This window comes from Alligator sinensis, unplaced genomic scaffold, assembly GCF_000455745.1.
Source record: "Alligator sinensis unplaced genomic scaffold, ASM45574v1 scaffold863_2, whole genome shotgun sequence".
NCBI lineage: Eukaryota > Metazoa > Chordata > Crocodylia > Alligatoridae > Alligator > Alligator sinensis.
The window spans coordinates 651,345-669,502 of record NW_005842780.1 but is presented as its reverse complement, the minus strand read 5'-3'; the positions used below and the strand labels follow the sequence as shown (position 1 = coordinate 669,502).

The following is an 18,158-nucleotide window of genomic DNA, read 5'->3' as shown; positions in this document are numbered from 1 at the left end:
TAAATACATCATTTGGATAGTGTGCAGCTGTTGCTTTGCTCTGTGAATCTCCCACCTGCCCTGTAGCACCTGCTGTTGTCCTGGATCAGCCCAGGCCAGGCTACCAGTAGTTGTGTGGTGATGCCTATGTGAGAATAAAGGTAAGAGGTCTCTAGTCACCTTCACTTATGACTAGAGTTGAAACACCCCTCTCCTGCAGCTAGAAGCCCCATTATGCCACTCAGATTTGCTTCACTACCTTCCTTTCTTCTTTTCCTTTTTCATGTCCATATGACAAGGCATATAGCAGAATTCTCAGATTCATTGGACTCTGACAGGGCTGCACTGTGAGTGCTTCTATTATAGCCTCAAACTTGTGACCTCTGAGCTGTCAACACTGCACCTTAGTGCCCACACCACCCTGCCCCATGCCTCCCTACCAACTAATATGATTTCTTAGCTAACAAGGGACAGGCTGTCTCTCAGCTTGTCAAGCACAGTACATTCTGCTCACCCAGTACCTTCCATTCAAAGAGGTTCATGGCCAAGTGGAGACAGTTTCCCCTTCTGTTTAGCCCTCAAGGGCAACCCCATGCCTTTCTGCTCCTTCCGACTATATCAGAAAATTGTAAGAGGAGCTAATAAAACATCAAGCAGCTTATAACAGTCTCTTACTATTTCCCCCTCTTTCCTTGCTACAAACCAATTTTTTCCTTTGTCCAATGGTGGTGACAGAAGGAAGCTGGCTTTTTTTTTGGCTTCTATGTAAATTGCCTTATGCTAAAGTAATATTATGTAAATATGGAGAAAAGCTGAAGTTTGTGAGCTCTTATAGTATGAAAACAGATAAGAGGGCATTTCTGACAAGTCATGAAACATTGTTATGACCATTAATGAATAGGATGAATTTCTGTGGTTGCCTGAAGATTATCCCTGCATCAGAAACTGCATCTTAAAATATTATACTGAGCTTGATGGCTGTTTGAAGGAGAACTCCTCAGCGCACTGAGAGTCCAGTCTCTGCGGTGAAGAATATAGTGTTTCTGAGGAAGCATTTCTGAGCACATCCATTTGTCATGTTCTTTGGCCTGCTCTTCAGCAGCAAGTTGGGGTAAACACTAGCCACAGGGGCTCTCCAAAAATAGTATAGATCTCAGGGAATCAGAATATTATGGAGGGTGAGTTGCCTGCCTAAGTCCCGGTCATGGTGTGGGAGGGCTCAAATCTTTCCTTGCCAACAAAACAAACTCTGTAAAGTCAAGGTTTCCATGTTCTCCAAACCTTCCCTCCTTTTCCTGTAGGAGGGAGCAGTCAGGTTCTCTGGGTCCAATTAGGTTAGGAAATATGGATGATGCCTAACTTGGGAACAGGTTAGGACCTGTTATAGCCACCTCCTCTGACTTGCGGGAGATCCATTCAGACCTTTCTCTTGGTTTCAGTTTGTTCATTTCTTGTTATAAATACCGTATGGCATTTCGTGGCTCTGCCATTGTGATCTCACAGAGGAAGGTGTCAGAACTCGCCAATCAGGCAGCAGGAGGAGGTAGGGTTCTGGCTGCTCTGCGTTGAGTACAAGGCTGGGCTTGTGGCTGTGATGCTGGGCTGGAACGCGGAAGAGCTGGGTTTAAGGTCTCTGTTTTGTCAGGCTTACTGTCTGACTAGGGCAAGGCACTGGGGTGCTCTGGGACACAACTGCTGTCTGTAGAATGGGGCTCATTGGGCTTCCCTGCCTCGGGGTACCTGTGAGGATGAGGGTGCTTCATTACTATTTGAAGGGGGGACTGTGTAAGTGAGTAGAGATCACTAGACTAAATCCTCAACACCAGACTCCCTCCCTTCCCTGATCTGTGCTGTCCCAGTGAAAGGGGTGAGGAACTGGGGGAGCCCAGTGCTCCACCAAGTCGCATATAAGCCCTTGCATTTCACTCTTGGCTTCTCTTCCGTGGGAAAGTGGAGTCTCAAGTCACTGGTAACTCCCACGTCTACAAGTGTGAGTCACTCTCAGTGCTCCCAGGCTTGGTGATTAATGATTGCATCCTAGTTGATGTCATGGATCCGCAAAGAACTGATAGAAAACAATTTGGGATGTTATCTGCCCTTACATTTTCTATCCCCTCCCCAAAATAAAACAGTACAACTTTTCCCTTGTATGCAAGCAACTGCCACACTAACCTGCCCTGGACCCAGAGAGCCATGGCCAGCTTGAGGACAGAAAGGCCAACGCTCCTTGATTCCTTGTCTCCATGGTATGGGCTTTTCTTGCTGTGTATTATTAAAAGGTGGATACTCCTAACTGCAGGGATCTGTGAATCCACACCCCCATCTCAAACAAAGGCAGGGCCTGAGAGAGGCAGCAAATCAGAAAGGGCTTGTAAACTTGCTATCTCCCCTGCTTTATTAGGATTTCTTCCTCTCCTGTGTGCAACCTGGCATTTCCCAAGACGGGAAGCAGCTGTAAAAGAAAGTTTGAAGCAAAAAAGGGAGATGGACTGATAGCACTTTCCTGTCTCTAGAAGTTCAGGGGAAGGCAAGAGAGAGAGAGGAGCCTGGGGCAGTAACCTGGGGGGTGACCCATTGGCCACCTGTCTTTTCTACACTTGGAACCAAGCAAAATCACCTCAGCGAGAGCTCTCAGCATGGAGCTAACCCCTGGAGTCTGCAGCATGGATGGGAGGGCATCCCCAGTGCTGTAGCTCCACCAGCATCAGGTACAGTGATGGGCTTCTGGGAAGCACAGAAGTGGCATCTGTTCCCACTGGCCACTTCTTCCTGTGAGGGTTGGGACAGAAACCTTGTTCAGCTGAGTGAGGGGCACCCCCTGCAACAAAAAGTGGACTTGGGAGGACTAATCTGGCTTCTGTCACTGCCTCCTTGTGCAGCCCCACTCCAGAGCAGGACAAATGCTTACAGGGAGTTGTGGGGAGGTTTCTACTGCAGCTTTTGGAACAGGAGCTGACATTTGCTTGGGAAGGGGGTTCGCTGTTAGGCTGCTCTGAGGTAACTTGGTGAACTTTCCTAGAAACATGTTGCTTGACTGATTAAACTGATTCAGCATAGACATGTGTACTCCTTGACTACAGACTCGGCCCTGTTAGAGTACAACAGGCCTTTAATACTGCACTCCTAGCCGCACAGAGCTGCCCAATGCTAAAGAAAATATTGCCTGGAAAGGTTCTTATATTCCACTGGTATTCCCAACTTCTATTCATTGGCAGAATTTTGCACCTTTACTGGCTTCCTTCCTTCCCTACAGAAAAAACCTTCAGTGCAGGTTTGAATACAGCTGTGCTGCAAAGCAGATCGGCTGCTCGCTTGCAACCCTATTCACTTCCCAAGGACTGCAAAACAGAGCGAGGGAGAAATAAATTGGGACTGAGCTTGGTTTCTAGGGTGGAATGTTCCAAGGTGCCTAGGGGGTTTGGACACCACAAGGAAAATGAGTGGAAATTGGCATCCACCTTCCCCATGTGGCTATGCAAACTTCATTTCCAAGCATGTTTCCATTTGTCCAGCTTCTGCTTGCAGTTGAGACTTCTCATTATCTGCAGACCCCAGTCCACTCTTCTCAAGTTCTTCCCCGCTGGTTCTTTACACAATGTGTACATTTCTTTGCTGGCAGGTTAGTTGTGTTTTTGAAGGCTGGATGTCTCAGCTTTCCTCTAGGGCACAGGTAGAAATCTGTAGCCCAAAAGGAATAAAAGGAGAAATCATTTCCCAAACTATACCATTTCCCTGGAACATGTGTTTGGTTTCAGGCTGTACTGGCAGGCACCTCTCACTGTCTGTTTCTCTTTTTCTTAAAGGCACAGTCCATAAATCCATTGAGTGCTAGCAACACCAAGAGGCTGTGACGTGGCAAGAATCAGCTCTGTTCTCAGGTAATGCAAATATGCTTTGGTTTAAGTCCAGAGAGCAAGGGAGAGCCCTCTGAACTAGATGTTGCTGTCACCCAGTATTCTGAATGCAGCCGAACTTCTGTGTGTGTAGGGGCAGAAACCAACTACCATAGTAGAGTGAGTTTGACTTAGGGTGTCACACAGAGTTATGATGAGTGAAATTGCTCCATGATGAGCCCCCTCTTCGCTCATGGTTGGCTTGCTATAATTTGAAGTGCATGGAGCATTACAGTGGCAGTGTACCAACCAGAGAACTTGGATAAAGTTATAAAAGCAATAGCTTTTACTTTCTTTCTGCTTCCCTTTCCTAGATTTGCCCATGTCTACGTGAAGTCAAACACAATTTACATCTCCAACATGGATGGAGTCTGTTGTGTTTAAAAGGGCATTAAGTGACTGGGATTAACTCAGTTAGCTGTAATCTACTTGCATAGTTTAAAATACAGACATCTCTGCCAACACAGTACTAGGTCATGTTTAACATCAGGCTCTTTGCAGTGTTTTCCAATATGGTGCTTTTTCAAAACCTGGACAAAAGCTGAGACTTTCAAAGTGATTTATTTTGGTGTTTCCAACCTGAAATGCCTGAAGGGATCTGATTTCCAGAAAGTGATGAACCCCCTCCCCTTCATAAAACCAGACCTCCTTTAAGGCATCTCACATTGAACACCCTAAATCACTAGTGATTCTGAAAATCTTGGACATGTTTTTCATTAGAGGCACTTAGAGTAGCCTCCCTCTTGTGCTGAGCCTGCAAAGAGCATATTTATTTCTCCTGTAAAATAAAATTTTCTCTACTCTGAACGGGGGAGCTGTCTGTCTGTGTGAGCTACTTGCTTTCAAGGAACTGGACAAGGTGTGGAAAAGCCTTGGCAAATGTAACACATTTCTTCCTCTGCATATGTGGGCACAAAGGAAGGAAGTGGTTGTAGTGGTATTAATTGCATGACATGGATTGTTGCGCTGTTCATCTTTGCAATAGCCTATCTGGCCCCCGTTGCTCTTGACAGAAACTTTTGGTCCATTGAGACGCAACAGGGCCTTATAACAGCACTGATGCTTTCTGGTATGCCTCATGCAATTACCCTGTGGCACATAGCCCTGAGACGAAGGCTTAGAGAATTTCAAGTCCAAGGGACTGTATTGTAGCATAGGGGTTATAGTGACCAGCTGAACTGCTGCTACTCCTATGCCGGTTGAAGATTTCAACAGTTCAGCTGGACTTCAGCTGAGGATTTCTGTGGGGATTGAAGTTAACTAACAGTCCCAGCACTTGTAAAACAGCTGCAATGACTGCTGAATGAACAGAAGTGGGAGCAACAGCCTTGCAAATTCAAAACAACCCAACCAATCTTTTGTAAATCCTGTTAACCTGCAATAGAAGTTAGTACCTACAACAGGATTCAGAGTTCTGGGACTGGGGTGGTTCAGGCAGCTTTGATGGCTTCTGTCCTGTCCATGCTGTGAGTGCTATTGCCCATTTGACTCCTCAGATCCCACATCGAGCAGGAGGATGCCTGAATTATCTTGCTGTAGCTCTTGCATCTCCAAGTGCTTTCTTAGTTGGAGGACTTTGCACACACAGCACAGTTCATTTACTGTGCAATGAAAATAGTGGCACCTTCTTATTGTTTCTGAAACTTCTTGCCATGAAAGACGCACATCATCCTGAGGTTTGGGGTCCCAGTGGTGTATTCTTTTATTGGATAGAAAACTGGCTGGATCACGAGCCTCAGAGGGCATCTGTGCACATGCTCCAGTGTGGTGGGGGGCACTTTACTTAGAGTAGCTCCAAGAGCCACTCTAATTAAAGCGCCAGCAGCACCGCATGTATTCATCGTCCCATGCTTCAAAATGGCAGCTGGGGTACTTGAACTAAGCTTGTTTGAGGAGATTTGGTTAAAGCAACCCCACTGCTATTTTGAAGTGCAGGGGTGCTGAATAGATGTGATGCGGAGGCTGCTGAAGTGCATTAATTAACATGCCCCAGAGTCCAGCAGACTTGATTAATTGAGTCTGCTCCAACACATGCTAATTAGCATGCTTTGAACCAGATGTCCAACACGTGTATAGGTGCCCAGAGGGTAGTAGTCAATGGCTTGATGTCTAATTGTCAGCTAGTGTCAAGTGGAATGCCCCAGGGGTTGATCCTGTGGCACCAAGCTGGGGAAAGTAATGAATACTGGAGAGTAAAGCTAGGATTCAGACACCTCAACAAATTGGAGGATTGGGCCAAAAGAAATCTCATGAGGTTCAATAAGGAAAAGTGCGAAGTCCTGCACTTAGGATGGAGCAATCCCATGCACCAGTACAGGCTGGGGGCTGACTGGCTGGGCAGCAGATCTGCAGAAAAGGACCTGGGGGTTACAGTGGACAGTAAACTGAATATGAGCCAGCAGTGTGCCCTTGTTTCCAAGAAGGCTAATGGCTTACTGGGCTGCATTAGTTGGAGCATTGCCAGCAGATCCAGGGAAGTGATTATTCCCCTCTATTCAAGCCGTGGTGAGGCCACATCCAGAGTACAATGTCCAGTTTTGGGCCCCCCACTACAGAAAGGATGTAGACAATTTGAGAGAGTCCAGCAGAGGGCAACGAAAATGGTTAGGAGACTGGGACACGTGATTTATGAGGAAAGGCTGAGGGAACTGGGCTTATTTAGTCTAGAGAAGAGAAGATTGAGAGGGGATTTAATAGCAGCCTTCAACTACCTGAAGGGGGATGGAATTAGACTGAAAAGAGGATGGAATTGGACTGGTCTCAGTGGTAGCAAATGACAGAACAAGGAGAAATGGGCTCAAGTTGCAGCAAGGGAAGTTTAGGTTAGATACTAGGAAGAATTTGGCTCACTAAGCGGGTAGTGAAGTACTGGAACAGGTTACCCAGAGACGTGGTGGAATTTCTATCCTTGGCTAGGTGAAAGCCTTGGCTGGGATGATCTAGTTGGGGTGATCCTGCTTTGAGCAGGAGGTTGAACTAGAAGTCCTCCTGAGGTCCTTTCCAACCCTAATTTTCTGTGATTCCACAGGCTTTGGCTTCAGTCCTAGGCAGGGTAATGAAAGATCTTGGTTCAGTTCCTATCTTTGCTAGAAAAGCTATGGCACTCTTGGGCAAGTCACAGAGGCTGCTTTCAGATGTAAAACAAAAACCCCAACAAGGGCACTTTAAATTCTGCGCACCCCTGCACCTAGCCCAGCGCATGTCCAGAAGAGGCAGTGCATTAGTTGGACCTGGCTCATGCAACATCTGTATAGATCAAGCATGTTAGTGGGCCTTTTCGGGCACTTTTATCTAATGGCTGATTGCATCAGCTTTAAATAAAAGTGCCAAAAAGCCCCATTGAAGCACCCGATTTATACAGATGCTGCAGAGCCCAGTTCAGCTAACACGCTGCTGCTTCTGGTAAAGCACAGTTTTGTTTTGTTTTTCCATATCTGTCAGCCACCTCAGTGTTAGGGCCATGTGAAATTTTGATAGCTGTTTCGTTTTGGAGGTGTTTCGGGCCATTTTGGTACCCAAAACACCAAATCTGAACCAAAACAGAAGGCTCTGAAACAGCTCCGAAATTAATTGGAAAACTCCAAAACATTTTGGAAACGTTTTGGAGAATTTTGGAGTTTCAGAGCTGGGCTTGCAGGGAAACAAAAACTAAGAAGAGGAAGAAGAAGGACTGTTCTGATATTGACATATAGCTCCCAGTTCAATTCCCCAGCTCTCTGATCGCTTCCCTTAGCTCATTTCCCCAGCTCTTCCCAGGGGGCACAGCCCCCGATCTGCACACACGGTTTCAGCAGGCTGCTGCTGCAGGCTGAGGCCAGCAGCAGACGCTCAGTGCAGCACATGCCAAGCACTGGGAAGATTATACTGCTGCCGCTGGCCCCAACCTGCAGCAGCAGCCTGCTGAAACCCGACATCCAGATCCGGGGGCCCATGCCCCCTGGGAAGAGCTGGGGGAATGATCAGAGAGCTGGAGAATCAAACTGGGGGCTGGGTAATCCCTGCCGCATGACTTGGCTCTGCAGGAAGCAAAGATCTGTGTCAGGCTCTCCTTCCCACCACCACCCATGCCAGATCTCTGCTCCCTGTGGAGCCAGGTCATGTGGCAGGGACCAGTACTGCCCTGCTGTGCGACCTGGCTCCTCGGGGAGCAGAGATCTGTACTGGGGTCTCCTCACTGCTGCTGCCCACCCCACGCAGCCCCACGTCACTGGGGCAGCGCAGGGCGGGCAGCAGCAGCAAGGAGACCCTGGTGTGGATCTCTGCTCCCTGCAGTGCCAAATCATGCGACAGGGACCAGCAGACTTGCTCGCCACTCTGCACTGCTTCCCTGCCCCGTGACCTGGTATGACAGGGATTAGAAAACTGCACGGGGGTCTCCTCGCCTGCACAGAGGGCAGCAACCCTCCCCCTCCCCTGGATGATCCATCTAAAGCCCCATCCTGCTCCCTGCTGGGGAGCCCCAAGCTCCTGGCCTCAAGCCCCACCCAGCTGGCCCAGTATCTCTGTGTTGCAGCTTCCCATTTGGCCAGAGGGCTGGTGTTTTCACCAGTAGTATGAACGGCTTCGCTACATAATACAAAACGTCCTCTCTTCTGAAGCATTTACAGGAGGTGCTAAAAAGCACTAGTAAAGAGTCACATGTGCTATAATCAATAATCAAAAAAAATCTCAGATTTAAGATGAAATGTGGATCCCCTGACAGTGGTTTCAGAGCTAGCATGTATAACAATTCCCAGGCATACATGTTGTATGGTAACAATGAAAAAAACATTTCTTCAACAACAGAACAAGAAACTTTAGTAAAATAAGAAAAACAACGTTATCCTTAAATCATCTCTTTCTCCCTCGCCCTTTCTTCCCCCTAGCTCTCTGCTTAATTACAGAGGCTTCTAGCTACTGCCTTTCCCATTAAAGATTTTTTTTTTTAAATCCCCAATCCCCCCATCCTTATGATACCTGCACACTGTTTCTTGAACTGCTCTGATAATGAAGACTCCAGTTCCTTTGTCCAGTGTCTCAGCCGAAAAGTTTTTGCTGCTGGTGTTGCTACTTTCATAAATGCCTGTTGATGTCCTTCTAAATTATTAAAAATATTAACATCGGAATCAAATAAAGCCAAACTCATCCAGCAGGTCTTGCATATAATGAATAACTGTCAACTGAGCTGGCAGAAATACATTTACAAACAAGGTACCAAAATCACCAGTCTCTTATACTTAAGCTGTGACCTTGGAGCAGTGACACAACATGTTCTTTCCTTTTAGAGCCATATAGGATGCTGCCCTGTGTTTCTTTATTATTTAATGCAAATTTATGGCTGAGCCTTTGACTACTTAGGGAAATGCAACTTTAGTGCAAGTTGCAAGGTTCAGTCCTTCACCTGCCTTTGGATCAACACCAATATTTCCCCAGACAATCTGCATTTAACAATATGTCGTTCCTGCCTGTGCATTACTGAGAAAAGTGCCTGCTGTCTGGCCCTCAAGCCCTGCTCTGTGTGGGGAAATGAGAAACCTTCCTGGATACTGCTAACATAAGCATTGTTCTGCTTTCCAGAACAGCCTCACAAGGCTCTTCCTGTTCATGTCCTAAGAATCACGCTTGCAGAGAGCAAATTTCATCTTGTGCCAGGGGTGTGAAGAGATTCATTGGTGGTTAGGGCTTGTTCTAGGGCTTTTCACAGAGGGCGAGGTTCTATCCTGAATGTCCAAATTATAAACTCCCTCAGAAATGGGGTGACATATTCACATGTTGCCATGTCTTTGCAGAGAGATGTGCCTGTGAATGGGGTTCTGTATTTTTGGCTGAAGGCTGAAGTCAGTGCTGTCCCTTAATTACTATGTTGACACCCCCTCCTCCCCCTTTCTGAGCAATTTGTTTGCCTTAGTTGTAAAAGAGGTGAGTGAGCATTGTGTGAGGGTAGTTGGCATGGGAGGTAACAATTCCGTCTGTTGTCCATTTGGAACTGGCCTTAAGTATAAGCAAAGTGAGCAGTTACATGGGGTTCCCATTTCAGTGAGCTCAAACTTACGAGCAGGAGCTCTCTAGTGACCGGACAGGGAAGGAAAGGGGCAGCTCACCCCCAGACTGCTCCTAGACCTTCATCATCATCAGCACAGGTGATGGCCCAGATCCTGATCATCTCTCCTTCTGGGCCTTGAGGGTGTAAGTCCTTGTTTGCCTGTTCATGTTAGATAGGGGCTTTGGCCTATGAGTGCTGCCTTGGAAACTTGCATCTTGCTGATTTGCCCCTGCATAGCAGAAGGTGCTGGTGGCATGAAGGATTGCCATGCCGCGGAAGAAGATCAAAGATGACCACACCCATCTGATCAGTGAAGACCAGGATGCTGGAGAGACCAGTTATGGGAGCCTGCACCGTGATTTTGTTGAAATCTCAGAGGTAGGCAAACAAGAGCTACCATGCAAGGATCTATCAACTGAAAGGAAAGGGCTGGCCTGTTTTCTCCTCCAGCCCCCTGCCACACAGGGAATCACTAGACATAGGGGCTTCCTGGAGAGTGTGGCCACTGCTCCTCTGAAGTGATAGAGGAAGAGTGACCTTCTCACCCGGTGAGGTGAGGGAGGAGCTCCTGTATCTAAAGGGCAAAAGAAAGAGGGGGAGTTCAGGAAAATCAACTGCCCCAAACAGTGTACAAGCCAGGGCTGGGGCTGAATGCAGGTTGTTCTCTGAGGATCTGGGATTCCCTCCCTATGACTGCGCCTGCACAAGACCCTGACTGCGCAGTCATTACTGCACAGTCATTTAATACTTGTATAACAACATAGTAAATGACTGCACAGTAACCAAAGTTACTGCACAGTCATGCTGAAAAATGGCTTTTATTGTGACGCTGACTGCGGTAGCTCGTGACCACTGCTCAGTAGTGTCACATCACGTTTTCTGCCATGCAGCACTACTGTGCAGTGGTCATGGGCTACTATTCAGTCAGGGTCTCGTTTAGACGCAGACTATGAGTATGATTTAGTTCAGCATGAAGATCGCCTTTGGGGCAGTGGCACATGTTTACAGTAGGAGGACATTCCTGGAAGTCATCCCTATTCAGAGAAGACCTTAGAAAACCAGGTCTCTCTGCAGCATAGATTTAGAGGCTCCCAGGGCTCCTGTTGTCAGAGTTGGGTGTTACTCTCATGTCCTACAGCACGGCTGGCAAGCTTCTAAGTGGTTGGGGGCCACATGCCACAGACACCCCTGTTTATTACCACGCAAGCGCCTTCCCCAACACTGCACCACACAGCTCCAGCCTTACTCTGGGCTCCCAACACCATGCCCCCTGGGGTAGGCACAAAATGCAGAAGCTGGCGCCAGAGTGATAGAGGGAGGAACAGCTAGGCAGGAATCCAGAGGCTGCAACTTAACCCCTCACAGGCCACTTGTTGGACAGCCCTGTCCTAGAGAAACCTGCCCCCTCAGCTCATTCAGTAGCTGTTATTCCCTAAGCCCCATCCGGGGGGGGGTCCCAGCAGTGCCCAGGTGATACAAAAAACTCAGCACAGCTATCAATTCACTCCTGCACCTCTGTGATAAGATCTAAAAACCTCTGTGAATATTACATGGCAGTAACAATTTCACATCACTCCTCAGAAATCTGTAAGTGCTGAGTGATTCTAAATCAATGTTGAACTGCAGCCACAGAGTATCCTGCATGTTACCCTTTTCTTTACAGCTCCAGTGTTCTTGTGCACACATACAGTGTGCAAAATTGAAACTGAAAAATCCCTTTTCTGTAGAGTGATCCCACCTCCCACAGCCCTCTGCCAACCCACCACCATTTAGACAAAGTAACCTCTAGTCTCCAAGGACTGTTCTGAGTCTTCTGGTTGCAAAGGGATGTTGTGAGGAGGTTCACAACTGAGACGAGTAGCCCAGGCTTCTGGCCGTGGCTAACAGGAAAAAGAATGACCATGAGCCCCTTATGGAGTTGTATTGCTAGTGCCATCAAGATGGAGACTAATTGGTTAGAAGGAATGAGAAAGGTGGAAAAGGGCTGGTCAAGGACAGAAGGGAAGGAAACCCAAACATTACTTCCCAGCACTCCCCCTGCTTCCCACCAATGGCTGTGAGCAGCTCAGGTGTTTCTGCTGGGGATATGTATCCAAGCCCTGATGCGTTCTGCTTTTTGATCATGAGCTAATATCTTCTTCCTAGGTGAGCAACTCAAGCCAGGGTGAGCAGGACACAGCAAATGTATTCAGCAATGGACACACCAGGATTGGTGAGGACACAGTTTGCCTACAGGGAGAAATACCGATCAGAGAGAAATACTGGGTTGGAGACTGGGGGGGCCCTGTTCTTTAAAAGGACACTTGCCAGCCAAAGGTGGAGGCCAAACATGTATGTTGAGATGAAGAGTTTAGAATGTGGTCTTCATAGGTGCAGCTGAGGTGAACTGGTCCATGAGTGTAGCAGTTCTGGTTTGGTCACACTTGAGGTCTGCAAGGCCTTACTGGTACCATCTGTCTCGAGAGCTGTTATCCTGGTGGCCTCTATAAGGCAGCACATGTTCCCATAATGATGCACCCCTTCCACAAAGAGATAAGGTGCTGTTATTTTTGCAAGCTCCACTTTGCTATGTTGGAAACAAGTTGGAGTTGGTACTGGCAGTTCCTCTCTGCTTAAGCACCTTTTGCTAGGAAGTTTGATTTGCCCCATCCTGATTCTGACCATAGGGTGTGTCCTGATCAGGCAGTGAGATGGGCATTGCAGAGGTGTGTGGGTGGAGAAGGAGAGGAGCAAGAACAGGGCTGTCCTTGAGAGCACTGCAGGCACAGGGACATTGACCCATCTGGGCAGGGATGTGAAAAATCTCTTCTTGCCCCAGACTTTGTCCTGGTGTGGGAAACAGCTTGCCGGGCACAGGAAGGGCAGGGGGATGAAGGCAGCGACAGTGAGAGCAGGGGAACCTGGTGGAAGACGCATGCCGTCCTCCACAAGTTCTGGCGGAAGAAGTTTCTGAACAAGCTCCAGGCCATTGGGATCCGGATGGAGAAGGTAGGTTTCTGGAGCCCACGCTTTCCCAGCCCCATCCATCTGCCCAGGAGCCTTGCTGTGGGGGAAGGGAGAGAAAGGAAGTGTCAGTCAGTCTGTCCTTTCCTACTCTTCTCAAGGGATAGGGGACCACCCCCAACTAGGAAAGGAAGCTCCTTATCCTGTGTCTGCTCAGTCCTGGCTTCTAACAGAGAGGAAAGGAAGGCAAACAGCCCTGGGCTGCCTGATACAGTGACTGCAAATGCAGCTATCTCTGGGTCGCACAAGCTACAAACCACCCAAAAGACAGGCAGGCTGTGGTGGCAAACCAGTCCTCTCCCCCCTGCTACAGTGGAGACAAATGAACAGTCACCTCTGCATCACTTTCCAGCGTGGGGGTTCTAGTCATGTACAAGCAAGGCCTTGCGCACCATTCAGCCTAGTAGATATGAGTCCTGAGCCCTGGCCATATGTCCAGCCAAGTTGTGCCAGGTCCAGGAGCTGGGGAAACCTGCCCTTCTGTTTTGTCTCCTCACATGATATCTGCAGCACCCAAGCCCCTTCCAGCGAGTAGCCTGGCTGGGATCTGGAGACCAGTTCCCTACTTCCCTAAGCTTGCAGCTGGTCTGGGACTGGCATGGCCCCCAGCATAAGGCAGAGCAGCCTCAGGGCAATGCATTTTGACTCTGGCCCCAGCCTGCCCATATCCAGCACACCAGTTATCCTTGTCCAGAGGTGACTGACAATACTTCTCCAGGTAGCTCTCTAGTCCCTTTCCACCAACAGAGCAGCACCAGGCCACAGAGCCGGTGTTTTACCCTGTTCTAAAATGTTCCCTTCCCCAGTGGAAGTCCAAGGGCTGTGAGCCTCACTGACCCCATCACCGAGCTGTAAGCCCTGCGTGTCAGGGTGTGCAGGAACAATTGCCTGGTGGGCTCAGGTCAATATAACAGCTGTGTGGGTTTTCCCTCTTCCTGCTTGCTCAGGACTTGTCGGCTCATCCTCACCATGGGATGTGCAGCAGGTGGCTAACTTTAGTGTATGTCTGTGCCCCTTCCCTCCTGCCAGCATGTGGCTGAGGATAAGAAGAAAGCTGTGCACTACCTGCTACTGAGTGCCCCGTGGAGCGTGCTGTGTTACTATGCAGAGGATCTCAGTCTCCGGCTCCCCCTACAGGTGAGCATCAGGGTGGGGGCCACTGTTCCCCTGCTCTGCTGTCTCCGGGACCTCACCCTCTGGACATAGGCATCTCTCAAGAGCATCTGTGGGTAGGTGCCGCACTGCTTCACCCCCAGTACTGTGGGCCTGGGTTGGGGGGTCAGCAGAGGGTCTCTGCTGATGGCTGTGTGTCTTGTGCTGGGCTGTTTCTGCCCTGAGCTGCAGCACTGAGATGCAGGGCAATTCCAGAATGGCCCAACCTGAGAAGGGGCCTGCCATATACCTCATCCACACTGGTACCCGGGGCCCTTCTCACTCCACTGTACATGAAGCAGGCTCTTGTGCTCACTGCCACCTCTTGGGTGCACCAGCCTGTGTTTCCTCCCCTGCTGACCCAGTCCCATGCCACTGCTGTCCTTATCCTCCACCTGAGCATTTCCTGTTCTGCCCATCTAGGCCCTGGCCAATCAGTCCTCAAACTGGTCAGCCCGCATGCTGAGGCGGTTGGGTATGCCCAACTTGCTGGCCGAGGAGGTCCCCAACTTACCTCTGGACCACTACACTTGCCAGTTCAAGGTGAACAAGTTGCAATGGTAAGAGAGCTGGGGCTGGGGAAGGTACTTGCTTCTTCCTCCTGGTGATCGTGGTTCCTTTTTCCCAGAATTGACCTAATTGTGTTCCCCCTGCCATTCACCATGGGGAGGGAAGGGATGGAGAATGTGCAGGAGCAGTAGGCACCTCCTGAAGAACTTGCTTCTTCCAGCTGGCCTAGAAAGCCCAGTCACCCCAAAGAGAAGCTTGAGAGCTCACCCATACAGCTTTCTGCCTTCCCCTGCCTAGACTGCCAGTGCCCCAGGGCAGGAGCCATGTCTCCATCCAGCTTCTAGAGTCCAATGGTAGCTGCAGCAGCATGGCAGTAACAGTGATAAGACTGCACTGGAGGAGGAGATGGATGGCCCTATAAGATGAGTGCCTTGGTGGAGGTGATGAGCAGAGCAGGGCTACTCTGAGGGTAATCGATGACTTGGAATGGATGGACTCTGGGCCTGAGTGACATCGAGATATTAACATCAGGAGGTGTCGTGCTCATTGGAACCCTTCAGGCCTGTCCCTTTCCCATCCTCCACCAATGGGCACTTGACATATAGTAGCATATCACATGCCAGAGTGAAGGAGGGAGCCGGAAGCCTGTGGCTTATGTCAGGAGGGGAGAAAAAAGGAGTCAGGATGGATTGCTGTTTGCATGGCACCTTAGGCATTTTGCAGCTTGTCTGGCACATTCCCATCATGGTTTTGCATGCCTGATTTCAGGTTCCTAGGGAATAAGAAACAAGACAGCTTCTTCAGCAGCACGCAGCGGCACCAAATAGTGAGTACCCAGCCATGGGATGGGGCAGGGGAGCCATGCTGAGGGGAAAGGGAGAGGACACGAGGCCTGGGACTGAGATGGGGCCTTCATGACTCCATTCTTTGCCAGCCTGAGAGTTGCCTTTGCATCTGTGAGCACAGACAAGAGGGGGCTGTGCATCCTGGTGGGGACAGAATGCCATCCCCAGTCTCCAAGGGGTAAAGCAGGTCTGGGACCCTGGTTAGGCTTAGGCTTGGGCTGGGTGTCTTCATGGAGGTGCAGGTCAAATTGGGAGGAGTCAGGGTGGCTTGGGAGCAGGTACCTGTGTTTCCTGGAAGCTGACATTCAAGCTGGTGCCAGCTCAGCCTTTGAGCAGGCTGCATGTGCTGACCAACTTGGGGAAGCTTTGATCATAGTTTGAGTTGGTTGGAACTCTTGTGATGAAATGTTCTTTCATCAGAAAATATAGGTTCATTGGAACCCACTGGGAAGAGCCTGGTGCAGCCCCTGGCCTTGGCCCGCAGCGGCAGCCTGCCTCACCCCACATACAGACCTAGGGGCACACACCCTCCTTGCCTTCCCTGGAGGTACATGCAGCAGTGGGAGCCGCCCCTCCCACTCCTTGCATCCCCCGGACAAGCTGTGGCTCTGTCCCATGCCCCACCTCATCCCGGTTGGGCAGCATCTGCCCCTGCTCCAGACCCAACGCCAGCCCCACTCCCTCCCTCACCGCAGGGGCCTTGATTTGCACCCCCCCACCCCACCCCTTCCCCCACAACAGACTTAGCAGCCAGACGCCACTCTCCACACTGCAGGGCTGTATATCGGAATTGAATCGGTCTCTGCCAATATGGCTCCTTAAAAATCAGCCATCGGTATTGGCCCAAAAAATCTCTATCGGTGCACCCCTAGTCTTGGCCCCAGGATGGGATTTCTGGTCAAAATGAGGCAGAGCATGTGAGTCAGCCATTGGCTGGCACACATTCTTGCTCTGTTCAGTTCAGACCATGGCATGGGCCCGAGCCTCCCAGCGCTCCCCAGGCAAGTGCTCCAATCACTGAGTGCTGGGGTGGGGCACTATCCACCACCCACAGTCAAACTGCTCCACTTAACAGGAGCAAGTGTTCACTGAAGCAAGGACTTGAACCAGATTCTCTCACTTTTCAGGGGGTGCCTGCTCCACACCCTCTCTCTGATCTTTTACCAAACCTTTGACCACCAGAAGGTTGTGGTCTTGTTCTTGGACAGATTGGGAAATCTCAGATCTCAGAAAGTTTCCCAAGAGGCAAGAGCTGTTTCCTGCTTGGCTCTTGCAAAGGCCGGGCTTGCAGCCCTGGCTGCTTGTGAGTGAGACAGCCCACAGGCTGATCAGCCCTGACAGCAGCTTAACAGCAGTAGAAATGAGTTTACAAACTACAACTAAAAATCACTTTTCTTAGTCGCTCAGTTTTCAGTGATGGGGGAAGGGGAATGTCACAAAGCCCATCAGCATCTAGTGTGGAATTCGGGACAAAAAAAAGCAGTTTCCACCAGTACCTGCAGATTCAAATCTTATTAACTTGGACTGAATTTTATACTTCCACCAAAATTTCCCCTTTCTCTCTGCAGGAGGGCAGCACTGGTCAAGAGTTCTGAGGCACAGTATGACTGCAGTTCTTGTCACACTCTCTTTGTTTCCCCCAGCTACGTGAGATTCTGGCCACAACCCCTTATGGCAACATTGAGGAGGGGCAAGTTGGGGTGGACCGGCTGCTGAACGAGGGTGTCTTCACTGCTGCCTTCCCCCTGCATGATGTGAGTCCACTCTGGTTCCTGGGTCTCTTGGAAAGGCTGGTCTGCGGTTACAGCACATCACCCAGATCTTGGATGACACCCAGGAAGCTCAGGCTCACACTGCCAGACCAATTTGGTGCAGGAGTGGGCCTACTCTCCAGTCCTTGTGCACAGCCCAGCCAGGCAGTCTGCACAGGCAGCTGCACAGTTTGCAAGGGTCCACGAGGCTAAATGAAAACCACTTCACCATGCAGTCTGGCTCACCTTGTGCTCACTCCCACAGGGCCCCTACAAGGTGCCACCAGAAGGGCTGGATGCCAACACCCTGAATCAGCGGCAGATCCTCTTCCAGTACTGGGCTTGCTGGAGAAATTGGAACAAGTACCAGCCATTGGATCACATCCGCCAGTACTTCGGCGAGAAGATTGCATTCTACTTTGCCTGGCTGGGTGAGGACAGCACTCCCTATGGTGCTCCCCACACCCTGCCTGGGCCCTGGGCTATGCCAGTACAGCAGCCCAGTTACAACTGCCCCATTCCCTGGAGCCTGAAGAACTCACCCCACGTAGCCCAGTTGTGATTTCATGGCCTTCGGGCTTCTCTCAGAAGAGGTATGGGAGGAGAGGGAGTGAGAGAGAGAAGTGAGAGTGGAAACGAGCAGTTTAAGAACCAGAGATGGGAGCACACCCAATGAATACCAAGTAGTTCTGAGAGAGAGGGGCACAAAAATACAACACCATGGTCTCAGTTTGTGCTGGCTGTCACTAATGCTTGGTGTGTGAGGTTAAGGATTTCAGCGAATTCTCCTCAGCCAGAGACATGGTGGCCCCTACAAGAGAGAAACAACCCCAAGCCCTGTATTTGCAGTGAGATTCCAATGTCAAGGAGGTCTTGCTCTCTCTTCCCTTTCTCTTCAGGTTTCTACACTGCCTGGCTTTTGCCTGCAGCAGTTGTGGGCACCCTGGTCTTCATAATGGGCGTTTTCATGATGTTTGGTGATGTACCTTCGTAAGTGCCCACC

The 18,158-nt window shown here is 49.7% G+C and overlaps 1 protein-coding gene across 4 annotated transcripts in view; it reads left to right on the top strand.

Moving 5' to 3' along the window:
* The first annotated feature begins 1,311 nt into the window (after positions 1 to 1,311).
* Positions 1,312 to 18,158, top strand: part of ANO7 (anoctamin 7) — a 28,149-nt gene continuing 11,302 nt past the window's right edge. The window contains exons 1-11 of one of the 4 annotated variants that reach the window (XM_025216961.1): positions 1,312 to 1,522; positions 3,783 to 3,857; positions 10,132 to 10,272; positions 12,040 to 12,106; positions 12,713 to 12,882; positions 13,927 to 14,034; positions 14,473 to 14,609; positions 15,328 to 15,385; positions 17,048 to 17,158; positions 17,421 to 17,586; positions 18,055 to 18,145. In XM_025216961.1, coding sequence (XP_025072746.1) covers positions 10,162 to 10,272; positions 12,040 to 12,106; positions 12,713 to 12,882; positions 13,927 to 14,034; positions 14,473 to 14,609; positions 15,328 to 15,385; positions 17,048 to 17,158; positions 17,421 to 17,586; positions 18,055 to 18,145 — 1,019 coding nt within the window. In that variant the 5' untranslated portion in view covers positions 1,312 to 1,522; positions 3,783 to 3,857; positions 10,132 to 10,161. Of the gene's footprint in view, positions 1,523 to 2,387; positions 2,688 to 3,782; positions 3,858 to 10,131; positions 10,273 to 12,039; positions 12,107 to 12,712; positions 12,883 to 13,926; positions 14,035 to 14,472; positions 14,610 to 15,327; positions 15,386 to 17,047; positions 17,159 to 17,420; positions 17,587 to 18,054; positions 18,146 to 18,158 lie in introns of those variants that run through there. The other 3 variants (XM_006034883.2, XM_006034884.1, XM_014525298.2) reach the window with 3 other exon arrangements.